At 44.8% G+C, this 27,629-nt stretch overlaps 1 protein-coding gene across 3 annotated transcripts in view; it reads right to left on the minus strand.

Annotated features, from left to right (window-relative positions):
- mkxa (mohawk homeobox a) overlaps window positions 1-27,629 on the minus strand; it is a 93,982-nt gene that overhangs the window by 23,220 nt on the left and 43,133 nt on the right. For all 3 annotated transcript variants that reach the window (XR_005460775.1, XM_038798204.1, XM_038798205.1), the window contains exon 5: window positions 18,443-18,772. Coding sequence is in view for 2 of the 3 variants with exons in the window: in XM_038798204.1 (XP_038654132.1) it covers window positions 18,443-18,772 (330 nt within the window). In the remaining variant the exon portion in view is untranslated. The remainder of the gene's footprint in view (window positions 1-18,442; window positions 18,773-27,629) is intronic.

The following is a 27,629-nucleotide window of genomic DNA, read 5'->3' on the forward strand; positions in this document are numbered from 1 at the left end:
GAACTTGCTCATTCGGGTTCTGGTCAGGTGCGCACTGTGCACCATTTTGAAATGCATTAGGCTGAGCCTTGCACAGGAGGAGGTGGAGTTCACCCTGCTCAGTGCTTCGCTCCAAAGTCCCCTTCCTACCTCTGTCCCCAGTTCGTCCTCCCATTTTTGTCTGGTCCCGTCCAGTGGTGTTCGAGCTCTGTCCAGTAGCTGTCCATATATTGTCCCACATAGCCCCCACTTCTCGCTGCTTGTGTCTATCAGGTCCTCTAGTAGTTTCCTCCAGGTGCTCCGGTTTCCTCCCACAGTCCAAAGATGTGCGGGTTAGGTGGATTGGCCATGCTAAATTGCCCGTAGTGTCCTAATAAAAGTAAGGTTAAGGGTGGAGTTGTTGGGTTACGGGTATAGGGTGGATACGTGGGTTTGAGTAGGGTGATCATGGCTCGGCACAACATTGAGGGCCGAAGGGCCTGTTCTGTGCTGTACTGTTCTATGTTCTAGTAGTGTGCTTTCTGGGGCCCCGGGGTACCCTACTGTCTCTTTGCGGAGGAAGTGCTTTATTTGGAGGTGTTTCAATTCCTAGTTTCCATTGCTAGTTTCCATTTCCTCGTCAGTTCGTCCAGTGGCTGGTTTAGCTCACAGGGCTAAATCGCTGGCTTTTAAAGCAGACCAAGCAGGCCAGCAGCACGGTTCGATTCCCGTACCAGTCTCCCCGGACAGGCGCCGGAATGTGGCGACTAGGGGCTTTTCACAGTAACTTCATTGAAGCCTTCTCGTGACAATAAGCGATTTTCATTTCATTTCATTTTCAGTGTCGCCAATCTGTGCCCTACGTAGAAGTCCCCGACCGTCAGTGTGCACCCGTCCCGCCTCCATCTTTTGAAGGTGGGGGGGAATCTGTGATTGCCGCAGATGGGGGCCATAAGGGACATTTTGGTTTCCCGAAAGTGCTGTCTCAACTGGGTCCACGTTCTCAGTGTGGCCGCTACCACTGGGCTCATTGTGTACCTTGTTGAGGAGGATGGGAGTTCTGCTGTGGCCAGGGCCCGGAGGGTTGTTCCTTTACAGGATGCCTCCTCCATTTGTACCCATTCTGTGTCGGGTTCTTGTCCCCACCCCCTCACTTTTTCTGCCGTTGCTGCCCAGTGGTAGTATTGTAGGTTCGGTAGAGCCAGGCCCCTCTGACTTTCCCTCTTTGCAGTGTCTGGGAAATCTCGGGTTCTTGCTCCCCCACACAAATGCCATTTTGGAAAAAGGCCTTGGGGATGAAGATCGGGATGGATCTAAACAGGAAGAGGAACCTTGGCTGTACGTGAATCTTGATCGTCTGCACTCTTCCCACCAGGGAGAGTGGGAGTGAGCCCCACCGTTGAAGGTCTTTTCTTACTTCCTCCACCAGGCTGGTCAGGTTCCACTTGTGGATCTGTGTCCAGGCTCTGGCTATTTGGATCCCCAGGTAATGGAATCTGTTCTGGGCCGTTTTGAATGAGAGCTCCTTCAGCTCTGTCCCTCTCTCTTTTGGGTTCACTGGGAATGTCTCGCTTTTGCCCACGTTAAGTTTGTAGCCCGACAAGGTTCCAATATTGCCTTCAGTTCCTCCTGTGGCTTTGAGACATAGAGGAGCAGGTCATCTGCTAGGAGTGAGACTCTGTGCTCTCTGTCTCCTCTCCGGATTGGCTGTGGGGTTCTTGCTTTCGTTTTCATATCTGGCTGCTGGATTCAGACAGAGCAGTTTTGTCCGGTGTCTCTCTCTGCATTTTAAAAGCTGCTTCCAGATTATGTGATAATTTGAAAAGAAATAACTGCTTTCTGGAAGGAATTCAACTCTGATGTTTTGAAAAAGGAAACAAGAGTGTATACCAGGTCTTGAGTGCTGTGTGCTGGGCCACACCTTCGAAAAGGGGTTTTTGGTTTATGTGATCTTGTTACTAAATTGGAAAAGCTTAAAGGGAGACATTTATCAAGAGTTATACATACAGTACTGTAACTGTGTGGGGTATTCATGTTGGTAGTCGATAAAAATGCTTACTGTATGTGTTCACAAAAATGTTAACTAAATTCGTAGAATAAACCTTGTTTTTGATTAAAAGTGCTTTAGGCCTCTGTTGAATAACACCTGAAATGTAGGCTCTTGTGCAACTCGGAACCAAACTTAATGAACAGTTATAGGTCAGGTGAACTCCATGATATACTTTGGAGTTTTCTGAACCCTGGACTATAACATTTGTTACCGTTCTTTTACTGCAATTATATAGGGCGTTGGTGAGGCCACAGCTAGAGTATTGGAGTCCTTATCTGAGGAAAGATGTTCTTGTTATGAGGGAATGTAGCACAGTTTTACCAGGCTGATTCCTGAGATGGAAGGACTGTCATGAGGAGTGACTGAGTTGGTTTGGATTATATCCATTGGAATTTAGAAGAGTGAGAGGAGATCTCGTATAAACTTATAAAATTCCAAGAGGGAATGCTGGATAGATGGGGAAACTGACCGTGGAATCATGGTGAAGGGAGCCAATCGATTTGAGGGAGTAGAAAGGAATGTAGTTGTAGGCAGGGGCAGCTGGGGGAATAGATACTCTTCTTTGTAGCTAGGAACATGAGTCCTGAGGCTTGTCTTGTCTGCCTAGTTCCAGAGTTAAGGACATCTCCTCAGGGCTGGGGAGGAACTTGGAGTGGACATAGGAACAGGAGTAGGCCATTCAGCCCATCAAGCCTCCTTTGCCATTCAGATTAATCATAGCTAATCCTCTACCTCAATGGTACTTTCCCACAATATTTCCTTTTCCCTTGATGTCATTGGTCTCCAGAAACCTATCGATCACAGTCTTGAACATACTCAATGATTGAGCTTCCAGAGTACTGTGGGATAGAGAATACCAAAGATTCACCAGCCTCTGAGTGAAGAAATTCCTCTTTATCTCAGCCTTTGATGGCCCTTATCCTGAGATTGTGTACTCTGGTTTTAGATCCACCAGCCAAGGGAAACATCCTGGGTTTCTCCGAGCCTCCGCGCCAAAATCCGGCACGACGTTGCTCCTGCGATTCTCCGGTCCTCGGAGAATTGGCGCAAATTGCGCTGTGCGGCCTACGCGGCGTGGGTAGGGCGCCATTGACAGAGGACCCCCCCCCCCACGACTCTCTGACGAAAACTAGCAGTTCCCGATGGCATGATTCTAACAACGTTTTGCCTGTTGGGAACAGTCAGTGGCGGCTGCGGAGTCAGCCTGCAGCTGCCCTGGTGGGGGGCAGGGGGATCCTTCACCGGGGGTGGCTTTAGTGATGGCCAGGCTAGCGATCAGGGCCACCGATCAGTGGGAGCGTGCGATCCCAGGGGGGGGGACACTATATTTTCGGAACCGCTCCGCGGTGTGAGTCGGCCACCGCTGTGCGCATGCGTGGACTCCTGACCAGAAGTACAAAGCCCCATATCAGCAGGCAGAGCTGCTTGGAGTTCTCAGGGGCCCTACTAGCCCCCTTCAGGTAGGAGAATCACTCTGGACTTTCTTCAGGAAACTCTTCAACAAAATGCCCGCCTTTTGATGCTGGAGTGGGGACATGGCCCCATAATTGGAGACTCCCGCCCAGTATTTGCATCCACCCTGTCATATATTGTATGTTTTGTCTGGCTTGCTGTTCTTTGTTAGCCAGTGCATTGCACGATCGCAGGATGTTTTCTCATTACGACATCAATAAAGAACAGTTGCAATGTTAATCACCTCCTATGTCTATCTGTGTACCAGGACCAAAAACATAATACACCCTGTCACACCTTCTGTAAGTTTCAATGAGATCAACCCTCATCTTTCAAAACTGTAAGGAATACAGACCTTCAATCTCTCTTCATACGACACTCCTGCCATCCGAGGATTATCTGGTGAATCTCTGTCACGCTCCCTCTATGACAAGTAAATTCCCCCTTAGATAAGGAGACCAAACCGGTATACAATACCCAGGTGCAGTCTCACCAAAGTTCTCTACAATTGCAGCAAGGCAGCTTTACTCCTGTACTCAAATCCCCTTGCAATGAAGGCCAACACAAACTATTCACCTTCCTAATTGTTTGCTGCATCTGCATGCTAACTTTGAGTCACTCAGGAACAAGGACACCAAGGTCTCTCTGGACACCACTCACCATTTAAGAAATATTCTGACCTTTTGTTTTTCTACCGAAGTGAATAAATTGACACTTATTCACATTTTATTCCATCTGCCATGTTCTAGCCCATTCACTTAGCCTGTCTAAGTCCTCTTGAGGTTTCCTTGCATCCTCCTCCTAACTTACATTCCTTCTCAGTTTAATGCCATCAGCAAATTTGGAAATATTACAATTGGTCCCCACATCCAAATTATTTATGCTGATTACGCACAGCTATAGATGTAGCACTTGCAATACCCCATGAGTAGCAGCCTGCCATCCTGAGAATGATCCGTTTATTCCTACTCTCTGCTTGCTGCCTATTTTATTTTAAATTTTTCCAATTAAGGGACAATCCACCTGCCCTGCACATCTTTGGGTTTTGGGAGTCAGACCCACACAGGCATGGGGAGAATGTGCAAAGTCCACACGGACAGTCACCCGGGGCTGGAATGGAACCTAGGTCCTTGGTGCCATGAGGGAGCAGTGCTAAACACTGCACCATCGTGCCACCCTGTTTTCTGTCTATTAACCAATTCTCAATCCATACTTTTATACTTCCCACATCCACACAGCCTAATTTTAGTTACTAATCTTCTGTGTGACATCTGATCAAAGATTTTCTGAAAATCTAAATACACCAAGTCCACTGGTTCTCCTTTATTAATGCTACAAGTAATATCCTCAAAAAACTCCAACACGTTTATCAAACATGATTTCCATTTCGTAGATCCATGTTGCCTCTGCCCAATTTTATCATTCTTTCCAAAATGTTCAGTCAATATTTCCTTTGTAATAGATTCTAAAATTAAAACATCAAACTAATAGGTCTATAGTTTTCCAATCTCCATCCACCTCGTTTTTTAAATATTGGGGTCATATTTGCTACTTTCCAGTCCTCAGGAACCTTTCCAGAATCTATATAACTTTGATATTACATCCAAATCTTGAAAGCCACTTTCTCCAACACTGGGATGAAATGTCATCTGTTCCAGAGAATTTATCAACCTTCAATCCAGCTAATTTTTCAGTACTACTTCTTTACTAATACTATTTTAGTTCCTCAGTTTCACACGTCCCTTGGTCACCTAGTATTTCTGGGAGATTTTCTGTATCTTCTTCCACGAAAACAGATGAAAGTTTCTCCGCCATTTCCCTGTCCTCCACTATAAATTCTTCTGTCTCACTTGTAATGGGCCCACATGTATCCTTGCTAAACTTTTCCCTTTCACATACCTAAAGTAGCTTTTACATTCTGCCTTTTTGTTCCTCGCTAGTTTGCATTAATATTTACTTTACCTTTTCTTTATCAGTTTTGGTCCTCTTTTGCTGGTTTCTTGATTGCTTCCAACCTTCAGGCTCACCACTTTTTCTGGCATCCTTCAAAGCAACTTCCTTTGATCTAATGCAATCTCTAATTTCTTTTGTTGACCATAGTTGATTTTGGTTTCCCTTTGGGTGTTTGTGCCTTGGAGGAATGCATATCTGTTGTAGACCATATAGGAACTGCATTATGGGAGGGGAAAGATCCAGATACCATGATGCATGTGGGTACCAACAACATCGGAAGCAGTTTCAAAAAGGGCCTCTGCTGAGGGAGTATAAATAGCTAGGGGCTAAATTATAAAGCATGATCATTTTTGGCCTGAACCACAAGCAAATTGGCATAAGTTAAAAAAGATCAGGGAGTTGAATGTGTGGCTCAAAGACTGGGTGGGAGAAATGGAGCACTGACACCTGTCCTGGAGAAAGAGAAAGCCTTAGTGTGACAATATTCACCTGAACCGCACTGGGACTAATGCCATGTATAATTGGGGCTTTAAATAAATAATGGGGTGGAGATTCCATGTGAGGGAGACAGTAGCTACAATGTACAATAGAGTATTAGTCAATAAATTATGAGGGCCTCTAAGAAAGGTACTGCAATAATTGTGGGAGATTTTAATCAAATTAACAAAGTTGGCTTGGAGAATGAGTTCAGTGAGTGCATTCAGGAGAGTTTCTGAGAACAATATATTCTGGATTTAACCAGGAAATGCTGGGCTGAATTCTCCAATCCTGGGGCTATGTCCCCGCCGGCATGGGAACGGTGGTGATTTACGGCAGAAAAACTGGTGCAAAACGGCTACCAATTCCCCATTTTCCTGGGAGATAGCAGGACGGCAGCGTAGGGCACCTGACTCTGGCTGCCGATGTGCCCCGGAGAATTGCTGCCACGCGTGCGCATGGCGGCGGCACGTAGCGGCCACGCCGTGCTTCATGGCGAAGACCGCTCGCGGACCCGGCCCGCGGAACAACTCCCCCCCCCCCCTTCGGCTGGCTCGTGCGACCCAGACAGCCCCACCATAGTTCCCCAGCCACAAATAATGTACCCCCCTGCCCGCGGATTGGACCTGCCCCGGCTGTGGTGCCGCTGGACTGATTCCACAGCCGCCATGCTGAGTTTCTGACAGGTGAAACCACACGTGTCCCGCGCCATCGGGAACTCGACCGTTTGGGGGCGGAGCAGCGGGGGGGGGGGGGGGGGGGGGGCTCAGGCAATGGCCTGACGCCGTCGATACGTGGCATGGTGTACTCTGCGAGTACGCCACTTTGGAGGGGGTGGAGCATCGTGAAAGTGGCGCCGCCCCCGATTAGGTCAGGAAATGTGATTCTCCAGCCTTTCATCAAATGAGATTTCGGTGTCGTGACCGGAAAATCCAGCCCAGGGTTTTTTTTAGACCAGGTAATGTATAATGAGGCAGGATTAATTATTGACCTCAAAGTGAAGGATTCTCTTGATAGGATGATAGAAACATACCAAGATATAAATTCAGATTCAATTTGAGGTTGTGAAATGTAGGTCTGAAATAATTGCCTTAAATTTAAATAAAAGCATTTACAAGGGGACAAGGACAGTTGACTAAAGTGGAATGGGAAAATATGTTAAAAGGTAAGAGTAGAGAAACAGTGGCAGATGCTAAAGGCAATATTTTATAACTCTTAATAAAGATATTGAGAAAGTAGACGCTACAAGAAGGTGCACCTCCATGGCTAACTAAGGAAGTTAGTTCCATTGGGGTGCGATCCAATGGCCACGCTTGCGCCTAAAAAACAACTCGCTGCGACGTAGTGTGGCCATTGAAAGCCGGTATACCCCGCTGCCAGGATCTACCTGGCTCATTACAACTCGTGAGATTCAACGCAATCTTGTGAGATGTTGCGGTGAATCCTGCCCACAATGGATGGGGTCACTTTTTTGGCAAATCTGCAGAGAAAAGCAAGGCAATAAGCCTCATTCTATTTTGCAGAATCCCGAGGTACCTGAGGCTTTGGGATTCAATCCCTTCACCTCAGAGACACGGTCGAGCGCCGTTTGGTACTGGTCCCCACAAACGGGAACCAGATGGAACGGCACTCGTGGGGGTTTCCCAGGGGGTTGGAGATCCCCAGCTGCAAACCCATTGGGCAGGGTGGTACACTGGCACTGCTGGTGCAACCTGGATATCTTGACATGGGCACTGCCAAGGTGCCAGATTGGCACTGGCAAAGTGTCAAGTTGGCATTTCTTTGCGCGCGCGATCGGGCTGGGGTTCCCCGGTGTGGGGGGTGTGGGAGAGCTACACTGGGGAGTTCCAGTGAGCGGAGATCCCCATTGTACAAATCGGGACGATGAGTCGTCTCAACCACGCATTCCCTGTTCATGCTCCTTATTCAATGCGAATTGCGTTGAATAGCCATGTGTTTCTCGGCACTGTGGGTGCTTGGAAACACATGGTATCAAATTGAAAAAAAAAAGCGTATAATGCTGCAAAGATTAGTGGTAGGCCAGTAGCTTGGGGAAACTTTAGGAACTATCAAAGAACAACAACAAAAATAGAGCGAGAAATTGGAGTATGAGAGTAACCAGAAAGAAATATTTTTAAAAACAGTAAAAGCCTCTGCAAGTATATAAAAAGGAAGTGAGCAACGAAAGTGAGTGATCATCCCTTAAAGGATGAGAATCATTAATGGAAAATATGGAAATGGCAGGGCTTTGAATAAACATTTTATATCTGTCCTCATAGTGGAAGACAAAAGAAGCTGAATAGTAAAAAGATAAGGGCAAAAGGAAGCGAGAAAATTAAAACAATCATAATTACCAGAGGAAAAGTATTAAATTAGGTGCGGGTGATCGTCCTTGGCATCAAGACAGCATTTAATTTGAGTGTGGATCAGGGAACCCTGGCAAAACTGAAGTCAATGGGAATCGGGGAAAAACTCCATAAGTTAAATTCAAACCTAGCACGAAAGATGATTGTGGTAGTTGGAAGTTAATCATCTCAGTACCAGCATACCACTGCAGGAGTTCCTCAGGCCCTAGGCCCAGCTATCTTCAGCTGCTTAATCAATGGCCTTCCTTCCATTACAAGGTCAGAAGTAGGGATGTTTGCTGATGTGCAACTCCTATTCACAACCCCTCAGATACTGAAGCAGCCTGTGTCCATATGCAGCAAGACCAGGTGGGGGAGAATCGGCCCCGGAAGTGGGCGTGAAGGCTGCCGTGGGTCACGGCCTGTCCCTCGGCAGCCTTTACGATTCTCCGCATTTGCGGAGAATCTCGCCTATATCTCCAACAAGAGAGAATCTAACTTTCACCCCTTGCCATTCAATGGCATTACCATCACTGAATCACCCACTATCAACATCCTGGAGATTACCATTGACCTGAAACTGAACTGGACCAGTCACATAAATAGCAGCTACAAAAGCTGGTCAGACAGTGGAAATCTTGTGACAAGCTACTCACTTCCTGACTCCCAAAACCTATCCACCGTCTATAAGTCCCAGGTCAGGAGTGTGATGGAGTACTCCCCACTTGCCTGGATGAATGCAGCTCCAAAGATATTCAAGAAGCTTGACATCATCCAGGACAAAATAGCCCACCTGATTAGCACCCCTTCCACAAGCATTCACTCCCTCCACCACCGAAGCACAGTAGCAGCAGTGTGGGCCATCTACAAGTACTCCCCAAACCTGCAACCTCTACCACCGAGAAGGGCAGGGGTTCAAGAAAGAAGCTCACAACTACCTACTCAAGGGCAATTGGGAATGGGCAATAAATGCTGGCCTAGCCAGCAATGTCTATATCCTGGGAAACAATAAAAAAAAACCTCTAAAAGCTGACAAGACCCCTGGCCCTGATGCCTGCACCCTAATTCTTAAAGGGAATGGCTGCTAGAGATAATGAATGCATTGGTTTTAATCTTTCATAGATCCCTAGATTCTGGAATGATCCAGCAGAATGCAAAACCACAAATGTAACACCTTTGTTCAAGAACTTAGGGAGATAGTGACTGCGTACCAGAGGTGATTGGGGAGGACCAAACTGGGTTCGTGAAAGGTAGGCAGCTGGCGGCCAACCTGAGAAGATTACTTAATGTGATGATGATGCCCCCGGCGGGCAGGGAGGTGGAGGTAGTGGTGGCGATGGACGCCGAGAAGGCCTTTGACCGGGTGGAGTGGGACTGTCTATGGGAGGTGCTCAGACGGTTTGGGTTCGGGGAGGGACTGGTGGATTGGATCAAATTATTATATCAGGTCCCGAAGGCCAGCGTCAGGACTAACAGAGAAGTGTCGGAGTACTTTAGGCTGTACCGAGGGATCAGACAGGGCTGCCCGCTCTCCCCGCTGCTGTTTGCGCTGGCCATAGAGCCGCTGGCGATTGCGCTGAGAGCCGCAGAGGGATGGAAGGGGATGGTGAGGGGCGGGGTAGAACATAGGGTCTCTCTTTACGCAGACGACCTGCTCCTGTACATGTCGGACCCAGTGGCCGGGATGGGAAGTATACTGGGAATGTTCAGGAAGTTCGGCCAGTTTTCAGGATACAAGAGTGAAATGTTTGTGGTCCAGGCAAGGGGCCAGGAGAACAGATTGAGATTGCTACCGTTTAGGCTGGTTGACGAAAATTTTCGGTATTTGGGAATCCAGGTTGCACGGGACTGGGGTAGGCTGCACAAGTTAAATTTGGCCAGGGTGGTGGAGCAAATGAAGGGAGAGTTTCGGAGATGGGATGCACTCCCGCTGTCGCTGGCAGGGAGAGTGCAGACTGTAAAGATGACAGTCCTCCCTAGATTTCTGTTTGTTTTACAGTGCCTCCCGATCTTTGTCCCACAGTCCTTCTTCAAAAGAGTTAACAGGATGATCATGAGCTTTGTCTGGGCGGGAAAATCCCCGCGGGTGAAGAAGGCGATGCCGGAGAGGAACCGCAGCGAGGGAGGGCTGGCTCTGCCGAGTCTGATTAATTATTACTGGGCGGCCAACATGGCTATGATAAGGAAGTGGATGGTGGGTACGGGGTCTATCTGGAAGCGGGTGGAGGCGACTTCATGTAGGGGCTCCAGCTTGGCAGCCCTGGTCACGGCTCCTCTACCGCTGCCGCCGGCCAGGTACTCCACCAGCCCGGTAGTGGTGGCGACCCTGCGGATACGGGGCCAGTGGAGGAGGCATGTAGGGGAGATGGGGGCGTCAGTTTGGGCGCCAATCTGCGACAACCATCGGTTTGCCCTCGGGAGTATGGATGGGGGGTTTCGAGCATGGCGGCGGGCGGGGGTGGGAAGGGTGGGTGATATGTTCCTGGAAGGGAGCTTTGCGAGTTTGAGGAGCTTGGAGGAGAAATTTGGGCTGGTAAGGGGAAATGATTTTAGGTACCTACAGTTGCGGGACTTTGTTCGTAGACAGGTCCCATCTTTCCTACGCCTCCCGCCAATGGGGATCCAAGACAGAATAGTCTCTAGGGGGGAAGAAGGGGATATTTATAAGATGCTCATGAGGGAGGAAGGGTCCCAGACGGAGGAACTGAAACTTAAATGGGAGGAGGAGCTAGGCGGGGAAATGGAGGATGGGCTGTGGGCAGAGGCCCTGAGTAGGGTAAATTCGACCGCGACATGTGCCAGGCTCGGGCTGATTCAATTTAAGGTCGTTCACCGGGCCCACATGACGGTGGCTCAGATGAGCAAATTCTTTGGGATAGAGGACAAATGAGCTAGGTGCGCGGGAGGACCAGCGAACCACGTTCACATGTTTTGGGCATGCCCTAAGCTTAGGGGGTACTGGGAGGGATTTGCGGGCGTCATGTCCCGGGTGCTAAAAACAAGGGTGGCAATGGGTCCAGGGGTGGCAATTTTTGGGGTTTCGGAAGACCCGGGAGTCCAGGGGGAGAAAGAGGCCGATGTTTTGGCCTTTGCTTCCCTGATAGCCCGGCATGAATACTATTGGCGTGGAGGGACTCAAAGCCCCCGAAGACTGAGTTGTGACTTGCGGACATGTCGAGTTTCCTGGGTATGGAAAAAATTAAGTTCGCCTTGAGGGGATCTGTACAGGGGTTCGCCCGGAGGTGGCAACCATTTATTGACTTCTTTGCGGGAGAGTGAGCGTCAGCGGGGGGGGGGGGGGGGGGGGGGGGGTGGGGTAGAGTAGAGTAGAGTAGGAGGGATAAAATGGCGGGTAGTACTGGTGGGAGAGGAGCGGGCTTGTGCAGTATGTTACGATTGAAGTATTGAATGTACGTGGATGTTTGCACATTTTTGCCTTTTTTGCTTTCTTTCTGTTGATGTGTGTAACTGTTTACAAAGCCAAAAACTACCTCATTAAAATTGTTTATTAAAAAAAAAGAACTTAGGGAGACAGAAAGCTGGAAACTAAGGGCAGTTAGCCCAACTTCTGTCATTGGAAAAATGCCAGAATCCATCATTAAGGAGATATTTAGAAAATCACAACTATAATCAGGCGGAGTCAACATGGATTTGCGAAAGGGAAATTGTGTTTGACAAATTTCACAGAATCACAGAATTGTTACAGCACAGAAGTCCATTTGACCCAATGTGTCTGAACCAGTTCTCCAATTGAGCAACTCACTGAGTTCCTTCTCCCTGTGGCCCTAAATCAGAAATCTGTTTAATTCTTCCTTGAATGCTTCAATTGAACCTACCTCTACCATACTATACAGCACAGCATTCTATCCTAACTGCTCACTTTTGCTTCCTTTCTACTCTCTGTCCACACTCCCTCATGATTTGGAATACCTCGATCATATCTGTTCCTTTCCCTTCCCCAGGGAAAGCAGTCCAAACATCCCCAATCGATCAACATATTTGAAGTTCTTCATCCCTGGAAACATTCTTGAGAATCTTTTCTGATCCCTCTCTCATGCCTACACATTCTTCCAAATATGTGGCACCCAGAACTGGACACAATATTCTAACTGAGGCAAAACTAGTGTCCTATACATGTTCAACATAACCTCCTTGCTCTTGTACCCTAACCTTATAAAGGCTAACAGTCTTTTGATAGCACAACACTTGAATATTGCTGGAAAAAGAGACATGATCAGACACAGTATTACAAATGCAAGAAAGCCAAATTTTAAATGATGACATCAAATTATACTACAAGAGAAAATTCTGCTGATTGATTTGAAAGTTGAATCTGATTGGCCTGGACATTGCCATGGAGAAAGTAATGGGGGTTTGTAGGCTCCTCAAGCTTTTGGGTATTCAAAAAAGGTGCAATGCTTGACAATAGTCCTTTTATTTGCAGAGAATGAGCCCTGCATATGAATCCATAGAATACCTACAGCACGGAAGGTGACCATTCAGTCCATCGAATTTGCACCAACCCTACCAAGAGCACCCTACCTAGGCCTACTCCATCGCCCTATCCCCATATACCCGACACATCTTTTGACACTAAGGGGAAATTTAGTACGGTCAATGAACTTAACCTGCACATCTTTGGACTGGGGGAGGAAACAGGAGCACCCGGAGGAAACTCATGCAGACACGAGGAGAATGTGCAAACTCCACGCACACAGTCGCCCAAGGCCAGAATTGAACCCAGGTCACTGGCACTGTGAGGCATCAGTGCTAACCACTGTGCCACTGTGAATGTATGCCACTTCTAGCAAGCGTCACTGAGACATGCAATGAACTTAAATTGGTTTTTAGCGTAGCTATCAACACACTCAAGATTGTTCAGCAAGGGCAGAGTACAGATCGTACTCAACCAACCCGCGCTTGCCACCCCAAAACAAAACATTTGCTGTTAGATGTGATTCTGCAATGGGGCAACATTTGCTGCATTTCGGGTTGGTGAAAAGTGTATCAACCAGATCTCGTCTTCCAGGCTCTTCAAGTGTTTTACAGTAAGCAAAGTAAGACATTCAATTGAAGCACTGACTTTTGGCAGAGACACAGTTATACCTTACAGGTGCAGCAATTCCATTCATTGTGAACCACTTCCAGATTGTACCCAAATTTGAAATTTAGAAAATCATTGAATTTTTCTTTATTCGTTCATGGGATGTGGACATTGCAAGCAGGAAAAGATTATCCCAATGGCCAGAGAATTCCAGCCAAAATGTCAATATTGGTCATCCATTAAACACCTCACTGATTTTTGTGTTATTGCATCAGTAGAAATAAAAATCAGCAGAGATGCCAAGCTAATATCATGCAGTTTATAATATTGGCAAAAGTTATTCACACAGGGTCATGCTGTAAAAGAGTGTAGATCACACATAATTTCTACCTTGTTGCAGTCTCAATTAATCTGCCTGTGGAAAACACAGAAATGCTTCAAAACAAGAAGGTGGAAAATCAAATGGCAACAGAATCTGAACTAGAAAGAAACACTGGAAAAAACCTCAGTAATGATCATATGACATCACAGGTAGGAATCCAGAGATGGAGAAATAGATCTTTCAGATTAACATCTATCAGTAGAGTTTCCTGCAATTTAACCTAATGTGGATTTGAACTGTGAGGATTGAATGGATTTAAACAACAAATTGAATTTTAATAGTGCCGAAAGGCAGTTAAAAAGTTCCAGACTCTTCAAAAAAGCATTATCGAACAGAATTGGAGACCACACCACGTAAGGAGGCATTGGGGGGATGAGCAAAATCATGTTCAAAGTGGTAGGTTTTAAGGAGTGTCTAAAACAACTACTGATTACTCTGCCCTCACCTCAACCTTTGATATTCCAGTTACACTCTCTCGGTCCGACCATTCTCCTAGTGCAACCAGAATTTTCAAATCTCCCTTACATTCAGGGATGGTGCCAGAGGATTGAAGAATTGCAAATGTTACATCCTTGTTCAAAAAAGGTGCAAAGAAAAGCCCAGCAGCTACAGGCCAGTCAGTTTAACTTCGCTGGCAGGGAAGCTTTTAGAATCAATAGCTCAGCACAAAATCAATAGTCATTTGGGCAAATGTGGCTTAATTAAGGAGACCCAGCATGGATTTGTTGAGGACAAACTATGTTTTTCATGAGGTAATGCTGTTGATATGGTGTACATGGACTTACAGAAGACATTTGATAAAATGTCGCACAACAGACTTTTGGGCATATAGTTATAGTTCATGGATTAAAAGCGACAGTAGCAACATGGATGCAAAATTCACTAAGTGACAGGAAACGGAGAGTAGAGATGCATGATTGTTCTTTGAACTGGAGGAACGTTTATAGTAGAGTTACCAATGAGTCAGTGTTCGGAACTCTGCTCTTCCTCATATATATTAATGACCTAGACCTTGGTGTGCAGGGAATCAAAAGTCTGAGAACACGCACGAACAGACTCCAAAACAGCTTCTTCCCCACTGTTAGCAGCCTCCTTAACAACCGTCTTATGGACTGCCCTGATTAATACTACACTCCTGTATGCTTCACTCCATGCCGGTGTCTATGTATTTACATTGTGTACCTTGTGTTGCCCGATTGTGGGTTTTCTTTTTCTTTCCTTTTATTTACATTTACTAAATGATCTATTTGAGCTGCTCGCAGAAAAATATTTTTCACTGTCCCTCAGTACACGTGACAATAAACAAATCCAATCCAATGTCTGAGTGGGTTTCCTCCGGGTGCTCCAGTTTCCTCCAACAAGTCCCGAAAGACGTGTTTGTTAAGTGAATTGGACATTCTGAATTCTCCCTCAGTAATACCAATATAATAATCTTGATTGTCCACAAGTAGGCTTACATTAACACTGCAATGAAGCCACTGTGAAAAGCCCCTAGTCGCCACATTCCGGGGCCTTTGTACCCGAAGAGGCGCCGGAGTGTGGCGGCTTGGGGATTTTCACAGTAACTTCATTTTAGTGTTAATGTAAGCCTATGTGTGACAATAATAAAGATTATTATTAGGTACCAATCTAGTGAACCTCCATGCATTGCTGACATCCTTCCTTAAACATGGGAGGGAATTTTACTGCCCCCTCCCACCAGCGGGATTTTCCAGTTTCACCAAAGTCAATGGACCTTTGAACAGCTTACTACATTTTCTGGTCTTGATATCCCCTCCCCCCCCCCCACCCCCCCCCTCTACACACACACACACACACACACACACACACAAACAAAGGGACCATAAAATTCCACCCAAGGAGACAAAAACTTCACACTGTACTCAAATGTGGCCTCAGCAAAGCCCTGCAGAACTGTAGTAAGACTTGGTTTTTTTTGTAATTCAACCCTCTTGCGATAAAGGCCAACATGCAATTTGCCTTCCGAATTGTTTGCTATACCTGTATGCAAACTTTCTGTCCTCTCTGTTCCCAAGTCCCTCTGAGCACCAACATTTACAGGTTTTACACTTTGAAAAAAAAAATCTGAACAATAATGCACTGCAAAACTGTAGTCAAATATAAATTCAATCAGAGCAACCTGATGACTGGTGTGATAATGGGCCCCAAAGGTCAGGGACGTCCCAATTACAGCCTGGGTTTGTGCAGACTTAGCTCTGTGTCCTCACAGCCAGGAGAACATGTTATGGCTGTTCCAGTGGACCAGATGCCCTTGGTGCCCCAGGGCTGGAGTGGGTAAAAATCAGCCGTGGTTCTTGTAGTTGGTTGCATCTCTGTGGCAGGCATTATAAAGTGGTGGGGACTGAGAGGAAAACCTGTACCCCTGGAACCACAAATTCTGCAAGATTCAAGCCGTGAAAACCAGAAAATATTAAGGGGGTAGATTCCACACCACAACGAGGAAGGGGTGTGAGATAGTGTTGTAGCCCTATCTCCAACTCCCATTCCCTTCAGATAGTCTTCGTCTTTGAGATGAATGGATCAGTGAATTCAATCTAAATGTGCTAAATTTTAAAATAACTCAAACTTAATATGGTAAAATTATTTGCAAGAATTATGGGATATTCTGTAAAATTGCAAATAATATGAAGAAATGTTGCAAAAAATAAGTCAGTTACAACTGCCCAATGTCTAATTATCAGTTCAATAAATGTCCACTGTTTGTTGCAGTCACAGGTAATTTAAGAAATGTTATTTCATCACCATCAAATTTGGAACAAAGTGGAAACCAGTGTTGTCTGCTCCGTTGAGTACTGTGTTCATAGTATAAGTTATGTTCATGGCAGAAGTTCAAATATTTGCCTCTGTCAAAATTATGATCAATTAAATATAATTTATTGTAGCTTGCTCTGTTTGGAAAAAGCCTAGCATTGAGTATTTGATTGCTGAAATGTACAATGTAGGGTTCTTGTACAGAGGTTTGATGAACGGTAATTTTTAAAAAATGGGTATTTATAATTCTATTTTCATTTTTTCCAGTCTTATAATTCAATCTTGTTTGCAGTCAACAATAATAGCAACACTCTGGCAAGTTTTTATAAATAAATAGATTTTCAGCTACTGTACTAATTTAACTATACACAGATTTTGGGGCTACTTTAAGGAAATGTTAAGCTATAATTTACTTAATATTCTACACCTATGATGAATGCAAGTATTTGAAAAGATAGCATAAGTACCGTGGAAACATAAATAATGACTGGCTGGGTTAATGAATTAAAACATTTATCTGCCCAATACTCCTGTTCTGTTTAAAGGGAACACATATATTTCCTGTGGGCAGGAACTTCCTCCATCAAGTGCTTCCTCCATCGTTTTCTAGGCTATCATTCTTGACTGTTTGAACACATTTTTATGCCAGACTAATAAAACATTGACCAGAAAACTCACCAAAAAATGTCAGCTTTTAACTTTGGCTCATTTCGAAGAATGTCTACAGTATTCTTATTTTCAAAACAAATACTGCAGAAGACTGTCTGGAGCAACATTAATAACATTTCTGTAATGCTGCAGAAAAACTGGTTTTTCATGGCTGTGTCCCCAGCTAAGAAAGTGCCTACAACAGGAAATTGCTGTTCACTATTATATCACTGGAAGTGACAAAGTAGCCAATGCGGTTATTCTTCAAAAGAAAAAGATCTGTGTCAAATTCTTGGGTCTGCGGCAGCACTGCGAAAGCGCATAAAACAAAATGTGACTGTTGAACCACAAATGTTCTCGATTAGCCTATGATTGCATTCGTCCTTGTGTTTCCATTTCACTTACGTCTACTCTTTTCCATGTTAAAATATATTTTCCAATTGGAGATTAAACAAATACAGACACCTCCCCCCCCCCCCCCCCCCCCCCCACCCCCGGAAGATTCCACTCCCCTTCCCGTCCACAATTTTCTCTCTTGATCTCCCTTCATCCTTCTCTCGAGATGACTCTTGCTGGGGTGCATTTTTATGGTTATACGTAGTACCTCATCTGAGTGATCAATTCTCGAGTGTGAGTCTGAAAATGAAGCCTGTGCTCATCTGAGGTTCATTCTTGACGCTTTCCAGCAGGGGTCAACTGGAAAACTGGCAGCTTTTCTACACCATTGAATAAAGAGTCGAAGAAAAGCTTATGGAACATATTTGTGCTATTCATGAAGTTTCTAAAACAGTCTCCATTTCCTTAAAGGCTGCAATCAAGCCTATTAATAAGCTGAATCTGGATAAGAACTTTCATTGGAGAGGTATTTTTATTTTGCTTAACTATTTAATATTCAATGGGTAAAAGTAAATTCTAAATTGTTGGATTGAAAACATTGCACAACGTTGTCAAGGATTCAGCAGTTAGGTGAAATACTGCACAGGTAAAAAATTGAATTCAGCTTAAAAGATGTGTAAGTAGAAACTGGGTATCAGAAAAGTGGGTCATATTGTTGTACATTCCCAACTGATGCAGTAATGTTCTTTGGAGAAGGAAACCTGTTCATCGCACCATTCTGGCCTTTAGGTTACTGCAGTCCCACACCAACCTGCTTGATCATTAACTACTTTCTGCAGAGGCTCAGCAAGTCAGGAATATTTATCAAACTGCTGCAAAGAAACAGGCTGCACATTACAAGAAGGTGACCACCACCTTCTCGTGGCATCTAGGGCTGGAGAATAAATGCTGACCGATGATGTCACATCCTCAAGAATAAATAATATTTGATCAAAAATGCAACATTTCTATTATAGAAGCCTTACCTGTGCGATACACAAAGTTTCCATCTGTTTCGGATGATGATGGCGATGCTAATTCTTCTTCGTATTCATTGGAGCTGAAGGACCCAGAATGGTTTCTTTTTCTGTCAGTAGCTTTCATCGTGGCATTTGATGCCATGACATGCCTTAAGGAGTCATTCAGATAACGATGCAACAAGCTACTTTTGTATTTTGGTGGTGACACATAATCGTCGTTGATTATTGTGCCGGGTCTTCCCACTGCCTTCAGAATGGGACTTTCCATTTTAGTAACCACCTGGACTGGTTTGTTGAATTCTCCATCTGCAGAATTCCTTGGTGGATGCTCCACATCTAAAATTTATAGGATAAAGTGTGAAACAGAAATTAAAGATCTTGTTGTTGGGTATATGAGTGAAATAAAATGCCGTTGTCATATGGGATCTTTGCCTTTCTAAACCGAGAGACACAGCAAGGAAGTTGTGTTAAACCTTGATACATTGCTGCTTAGTTCCAAGCTAAAATACCGCGTCGAATTCTGGGCACCACAGTTCAGGAAGAATATCAAGGTCTTCGGGTAGATGCTAAAGATATTTGTTAGATTGGTACCAAGGATGTGGAACATCAGTAACATGGAGAGATTAGAGAAGTTGGGATATTGTCCTTCAAAAAGGGAAGTTAAGAGGAGATTTGATGGAGGTGTTCAAAGTTACCATGAGTGAATAAGGAGAAGGGTCAGCAACCAGGGAACAAGATTTAAGGTAACTGGCAAAAGAAGCAGAGACAAGATATGAGAAATGTTTTAAGTGGCAAGTTACATTGATCAAGAATGCATTGACTGAAAGGGGAGTCGAAGTAGATATTTGAAGGGGAAAACTTTGCATGGTTATGGTGAAAAGGCAGGTGAGTGGGGCCAATTGGATAGCTTTTATTTTATTATTTCATGGGATATGGACCTTGCCTGCAAGGCCACTGTTTATTGCCCATCCCCAGTTGACCTTCAGAAGGAGGTGATCCATCTTCTGGAACCTCTGCAGTCCAACAGGGGCAGGAACACCCACAGTTCTGTTAGACAGAGAGTTGTTATTGGAGCCACACTCATCCAGGCAAGTGGAGCATATTCCATTACACTCCTGACTTGTGCCTTGTAGATAGTGGAAAGGCTTTGGGGTGACAGGAGATAGACTATCACTGAATTGCAAACTTCTGACCTACTTTTATAAATACAGTATTTATATGGGTGGACAAGTCAGTTCCTGGTCAATGGTAACCCCCCCCCCCCCCCCCCCCCCCCCCCCCCCCCCCCCCCCCCCCCCCCCCCCCCCCCCCCCCAGAATGTTTGTAGCGAGGAATTCAATGGTGGTAATGGGAGATGGATAGATTCTCTCTTGTTGGAGATGGTCATTGTCTGGCACTTGTGTGGCATGAATGTTATTTGCCACTTATGAACCAAAGTCTGAATGGCACTGAACACTGTGCAAACAGTGAACATCTCAACTTCTGACCTTATAATGGAGTGAAGGTTATTGATAAAGGAGCTGAAGATGGTTGGGCGTAGGACAATACTCCTGATGAATTCCTGCAGTGATGTCCTTGTACTGAGATTATTGACCTTCAACAGCTACAACGTCTTCCTTTGTGTTCGGTATGACTGCAACCCATCAATACTCTTCCTCCTGATACCTGTTGACTTCAATTTTGCAAGGACTCCTTGATGCGGGAAGGAACTTTTCCTCTTAGTAGAGGGGGTCAATAAATAGGAGGCATAAATTTAAAGTAACAAGCAAGAGAATTAGAGGGGATTTGAGGGGAAACATTTTCACCTGAGGGTGGTGGGAATCTGGAACTCGCTGCCTGAAAAGGTGGGAGAGGGGAGGACCCTCAACATTTAAGAAGCATTCAGATGAGCACTTGAAATGCCACAGCATACAAAGCACTGGAAAATGGGATTAGAATAGATAGGTGCAAGAGCAGCACAGCGGCACAGTGGTTAGCACTGCTGCTTCACGGCGCCAAGGTCCCAGGTTCGATCCTGGCTCTGGGTCACTGGCCTTGTGGAGTTTGCACATTCTCCCCATGTTTGCGTGGGTTTCACCCCCACAACCCAAAGATGTGCAGGGTAGGTGGATCGGCCACACTAAATTGCTCCTTAATTGGAAAAACAAAATGAATTGGGTACTCTAAATTTTTTTAAAAATAGATAGATGCTTGACGGCTGGCACAGAGGCCGAAGGACCTCTTTTTGTGCTGTAAAATTCATGACTCTATTGTCACACTCAGTCAAATGCTGCTTGGATGTCCAGGACAGCCACTCTCACCTCACCTCTTTCTTCTGTGCATGTTTGACGACAGGAAATGAGTAGCTCAGGCAAAACCCCAAATGAGTACTGGTGAGCAGCTTCTGACTGCTTAAGTGTTGCTTGAAAACACTGTTGACGACACCTTCCATCACTTTGCTGATGATTACTGACAGTTGACTAAAGGGGCAATAATTCATCAGGTTGGATTTATGCTGCCTTTTGGGGACAGGACATACCTGAACAATTTTCCACATGGTTGGGTAGGTGCCAGATTTGTTGCTGCACTGCCGCAGCTTGGCTAGGAGCATGGAAAGCTCTGAGTTTAAAGAATTAACACAGACACAATAGGATGAATGACTCCTTCTGTGCTGTGTAATTCTGTGAATGTAAGATTAAACAGCTAAACAACTAACCAGAGAAGAAGATTCAAGGAACAAAAAACAACGAAAAGTACAGCACAGGAACAGGCCCTTCGGCCCTCCAAGCCTGTGCCGACCATGCCAACCATCTAAACTAAAATCTTCTACACGTCCGAGGGCCGTATCCCTCTATTCCCATCCTATTCATGCATTTGTCAAGATGCCCCTGAAAAGTCACTATCGTCCCTGCTTCCACCACCTCCTCCGGCAGCGAGTTCCAGGCACCCACTAACCTCTGTGTAAAAAACTTGCCTCGTACCTCTCCACTAAACCTTGACCCTCGCACCTTAAACCTATGACCCCTAGTAATTGACCCCTTTACCCTGGGAAAAAGTCTCTGACTATCCACTCTGTCTATGCCCCTCATAATTTTGTAGACATCTATCAGGTCGCCCCTCAACCTCCAATGTTCCAGTGAGAACAAACCGAGTTTATTCAACCTCTTCTCATAGCCAATGCCCTCCATACCAGGCAACATCCTGGTAAATCTCTTCTGCACCCTCTCGAAAGCCTCCACATCCTTCTGGTAGTGTGGCAACCAGAATTGAACACTATACTCCAAGTACGGCCTAACTAAGGTTCTATACAGCTGTAACGTGACTTGCCAATTTTTATACTCAATGCCCTGGCCAATGAAGGCAAGCATGCCATATGCCTTCTTGATTACCTTGTCCACCTGTGTTGCCCTTTCAGTGACCTGTGGACCAGTACACCTCTGACTGTTAATACTCTTGAGGGTTCTACCATTCACTGTATATTCCCTACCTGTATTAGACCTTCCAAAATGCATTACCTCACATTTGTTCAGATTAAACTCCGTCTGCCATCTCTCCGCCCAAGTCTCCAAATGATCTCAATCCTGCGGTATCCTCTGACAGTCCTCATCGCTGTCTGCAATTCCACCAACCTTTGTGTCATCCGAAAATTTACTTATCAGACCAGTTACATTTTCCTCCAAATCATATATATATACTATGTACAGCAAAGGTCCCAGCACTGAACCCTGCAGAACACCACTAGTCACAGCCCTCCAATCAGAAAAGCACCTTTCCATTGCTACTCTCTGCCTTCTATGACCTAGTCAGTTCTGTATCCATCTTGCCAGCTCACCTCTGATCCCGTGTAACTTCACCTTCTGTACCAGTCTACCTTGAGGACAGTGAGGATCCAAAATTTTCTGTCAAGGCCTCAGCAATTTCCTCTCTAGCCTCCTTCAGTATTCTGGGGTAGATCCAATCCGGCCCTGGGGATGTATCCGCCTTAATATTTTTCAAGGCGCCCAGCACCTCGTCTTTTTGGATCTGACCCAGGCTGTCTACACACCCTTCTCCAGACTCAACATCCACCAATTCCTTCTCTTTGGTGAATACAGATGCAAAGTATTCATTTAGCACCTCGCCCATTTCCTCTGGCTCCACACATAAATTCCCTCCCCTGTCTTTCAGTCGGCCAACCCTTTCCCTGGCTACCCTCTTGCTTTTTATGTACGTGTAAAAAGCCTTGGGATTTTCCTTAACCTTATTTGCCAATGAGTTTTTGTAACCCCTTTTAGCCCTCCTGACTCCTTTCATAAGTTCCTTCCTACTTTCCTTATATTCCACACAGGCTTCTTCTATTCCCAGCCTTCTAGTCCTGACAAATGCCTCCTTTTTCTTTTTGACAAGACCTACAATATCTCTCGTTATCCAAGGTTCCCGAAATTTGCCACATTTATTCTTCTTCTTCACAGGAACATGCCGGTCCTGAATTCCTTTCAACTGACATTTGAAAGCCTCCCACATGTCAGATGCTGATTTACCCTCTAACATCTGCCCCCAATCTAGGTTCTTCAGTTCCTGCCTAATATTGTTATAATTCCATACATATTCCAGATCCTCAATAGTTAGGGAGCCTAGCACATCAGGGTAACAATATTCAACCGGAAGTGCTGGGTGGATGATTCATCTCGACCTCCTACAGATATACCCAGCATCACAGATGCCAGTGTTTAGCCAATTTGATTCACTCCGCACGAACCAGCTGAAGGCACAGGGTATTGGAAAGGCTCCAGAATTAGCGGTCTTGTGCTCCAGAATTAGCTGCACCACTAGCCAAGCTGTTCTAGTGTAGTTACACCACTGGCATTGGCCCGGCAATATGGAAACCTTCCCAAGGGTGTCCTATCTGCAAAGAGTAGGACCAATCTAACCCAATCAATTAACGCCCCCATCAGTCTACTCCCAATCAGCAGCAAAGTGATGGAAGGTGTCATCATCAACAATATCAAGCAGCATTTACACATTCAAAACCTGCTCGCTGACACTCAGTTTGGGTTCCGCCAGGGCCATTAGGCTACTGATCTCATTACAGCCTTGGTCCAAACTTGGACAAAGAGCTGGACACCAGAGGTGAGGTGAGAGTGACTGCCCTTGATATCAAGGCAGCATTTAACCATGTATGTCATCAAAGAACCTTACCAAAACTGGAGTAAATGGAAACTAGGGGGGGGGGGGAACTCTCCACTGGTTGGAGTTATACCTAGCACAAAGAAATATGATTGTGATTATTGGAGACCTATCATCCCAGTCCCAGGACATCACTGCAGGAGTTCCTCAGTGTAATATCCTAGGCCCAACAATCTTTAGTTGCTTCATCAATGGCCTTCCCTTCAACATAAGGTCAGAGGTGGGAAGATTCACTGATGATTGCACAATGTTCAGCAATATAGTAACTTCACTGATACTGAACTAGTCCTTATACATATGCAACAAGACCTGGACAATACTCAGGTTTGTATTGATAAGAGGCAAGTAAGATTTGTGCCACACAAATGCCTGGTAATGACCATCACCAACAAGAGGAAATCTAGCCACCTCCCTTGACATTCGACAGCATGATCATCACTTAGTCCCCCACTATCAGCAGCCTGGGGGTTACCATTGACAAAGGTTGAATTGGACAAGCCATATAAATGCTGCAGCTACAAGAGCAGGTCAGGGGCTCGGAATCCTGTGGCAGGTTACTCCCCTCCTGACTCCTAAAGTTTGTCCATCATCTAAAAGGCACAAGTCAGGATTGCAATGGAAAACTCTCCACTTTTCTGGATGAGCACAGCTCTAACACTCAGGAAGCTCAACACCTTCCAAGTTAAATCAGCTCGCTTGATTACCACCTCACCCACCTTAAATATTCACTTCCTCTACCAGGGATGCACAGTGGCAACAGTGGGTACTATCTATAAGGTGCATTGTAGCAACTCACTAAAATTCCTTCCAAACCCATGACCTCTACCACCTCAAAGGACAAGGGCAGCAGATACATGTGAACACCACCACCTGCAGGTTATCCTCCAAGCCACACGCCATCCTGACTTGGAATCATTTTGCCCTTCCTTTACTGTCACAGGTCAAAATCCTGGAACTTTCTCCCTTATAGCATTGTGGGTGTACCTACACCACATGAACTGCAGCGGTTCAAGACAACCCCCTTCTCAAGGGCAGGTATGGATGGGTAACAAATGCTGGCCAAGCCAGCGATGCCCACATCCTTTGAATGAAAGATTTTGAAAAAGATTCACTGGAACGTGTAAATCAATCATAGGTTAGATTATGGTGTTGCAGGTATAGAGCGGGGGAGTGTGTCAGGGTGGGGTGCTTTTTCAGATGGTCAGTGCAGACACGATGGGCCAAATGGCCTCATTCTGCACTGTAGGGAATCTATGATTTTATGTGCATACATGCGGTTGACATAATGTAACGGACGACCACAACAATGCAGATAAGGTGGTGCCACACATGAGCCAGATCACCAAATGCATTTTCATGTGAAAACCAAGAGGCATAAAATCACCTCGAGGAGATAGTCTCATGGCTATTGGAGTTCATACTGGTGCATTATAACTATAGTCGGAGGTTAAATCATTTAGTTGATTATTGTTCGGAATGTGCTCACTGGCCTCTGACTGCTTGTCAACAGTCAAATTTTATAGAGCTTCCCTGCCTCTGAGTAAAGTACAATGAACAGCCAGCAATATGATACATGTTTCATTCAGGTAAAAGCGTAATTGTGTCCATAGGTCCACTGAAGTGTGCAGAACTGCTCAGATTCAGCACAATGCTGTAAGTATTTATGAATCAAAATTTTTTACCTATAGCAATAGGCTGACATTATTCAAAAACATGCCTACTAATTTAGAGGTTTATGTATATTCCTCGCAAACAACACTTATACTTTTATCTATTCTGCTTTCTTTGAACATTAAAAGTTAGGAGATTCTATTCTATGCGATTAACTTTAATTCTTACACGTGTCTATTCTAATAAATTTCATATTTAATTTTACTGGAATCTGTTATAATGTTTTATTTTGGAATTAAAACACTTTTAATCAAAATGCTCACTTCGTAACCCATTAGATGTGTAATTTGACTCTAGGGTACAATCCTGATATGGATACGTTTTAGACCTCAGGATTAACATGTCTGTCTCCGAATTTAATAGATCCTTCTCATCAATTTGTTTTATGTACAGATAATGTGATCACATAATCTCCAGCCATGAAACAATAGAAACATGTGAAGCTTTATATTTATTAAGTGTGTTTTTCAACATCAGCTGAGAGATGTTTTGCGAGCAGCACGCTGCAGTAACATTATCAATGGAATTGCATTATTCCAGTTGTGGAAAATCTTTGCGCGGTTCAAAATCGTAGCTAAATTCAAGACACCAGACAGGTATTTTTTATGACTCCTACCGGCCAAGATAATAAAACTTCCAGCAAAAGAACTGGGTAAAACATATTTTAGTTCAATTCTTATATTGGATTTGATTAAAAGTTGAACTGGTCAAAGCAATGTTCAAATTGGCAGACCTATTCTATTTTTCAATTTATTTTCCAAAAGATTTGTAGTTCTGGCCAGGCTAGTAGTCTTTTAAAATAATATCATAAAAATTGGAAAGAACACAAGAGTTGCTGTATCTACATCTCATCATCTACGGCAAAAGCCCGCACAGAATACCAATGGAAAGCTCGACACCACTTGACATTCTTGCAGTGGTTCTTAGTGATCTTTGTTTTCATACTTTATCCCATAAACCTATTTTTGTATATTTGTTAACATAACTATAGGCTCAGCTATGAGTGACAATTATAGCAAATATTTCTTAAAATTGATTATGATTGCTGAAGAATGAAAACGACAGTTTACATGCGAGGCAATCAAAGATTTCCGTGCAAACAAAATCTCCACAAATCCTGGTTTGAGCAAATAGACCAGCCTTTGTACCTCTCTGTGTGAGGACAGTTGTGAGTAATGATGCTGCCTGGAAGATAGCTCTACAGTGGAGAGTTGAGCATTACTGTTGCTATTCTGTCACAATTTGATTGGGTAGATGTGAAATATTGAAGTGCAGCTGCAGCAGCTCTGTGCTTTTGCCAACTCTTGTTCTGTAGCTCCAATTAATGAGGAATGACTAATGTCCTGGCCACACCTCAATGCTATTGGAGAGCATGATGTCTGGCATAGAACCGGCCACCTCATCCAATTTGTGTTTTAAGGGTACACAGCCCAGCAGCAAGAATATTTGATTTTGGAGAGGGAGCTGATCAGCACACCTCATTGGAATTAACATTCTACGTTCTATCAAATAGTCAATGAACCATTCCACGAAAGGTAAAGTCACCAATAGAAAATGAACAGCATCATGTTCATGATGTTTGTTATTTGTTATTTACAGTACAGGAGGAGGCCATTCGGCCCACCGTGTCTGCACCCGGCTCCCCAAGAGCAACTCAGCCAGTCCCATTCCCCAGCCCTCTCTCCATGGCCCTCTCAATTAATCACTTTCAAATATATATCCAGCTCTCTTTTGAAACGTCCTATGGAATCCACCTCCATCACTCTCTACGCAGGGCATTCCAAACCTCAACAACTCTCTGAGTTTAGACATTTCTCGTCATCTCACTCCGAGCTTTCTTGCTGACCATCTTGAAATTGTGACCCTGAGTCACTGACATACCAACTAGTGGAAACAGGATATCCTTCTTTACCTTGTCAAAATTGTTCAGAATGTTGACACCCCAATAAGGTAGCCTCTGCTCCAAGGAGAACAAGCCCAATTTCTCCAATCTTTCCTTCTGTCTAAAATTCCTCATTCCTGGTATCATTTTAGTAAACCTCCTCTGCACTCTCTCTCCAGGGCTTTAACATCCTTCCTTAAATAGAGTGCCCAAAGCTGAACACAATACTCCAAATGTGGTCTGATCAATGGTTGAAAGATGTTTTCACTTCACACTCAAAGAATGCAAACTGGAAGAACAACATCTCATCTTCCGGTTAGGCACACTACAGCCTTCCGGTCTCAACATCAAATTCAACAACTTCAGATGATTAGCTCTACCCCACCTCGACCCATTTGTTTTCATCCCATTTTATTTTAACTGTCTTTTACCATTTATTTCTCTCTTATCTTTCTTTATATATATTCAACCCCCCCCCCCCCCGCCATCTTATCC

The sequence above is a fragment of the Scyliorhinus canicula genome, chromosome 5 (genome assembly GCF_902713615.1).
Source record: "Scyliorhinus canicula chromosome 5, sScyCan1.1, whole genome shotgun sequence".
Classification (NCBI taxonomy): Eukaryota; Metazoa; Chordata; class Chondrichthyes; order Carcharhiniformes; family Scyliorhinidae; genus Scyliorhinus; species Scyliorhinus canicula.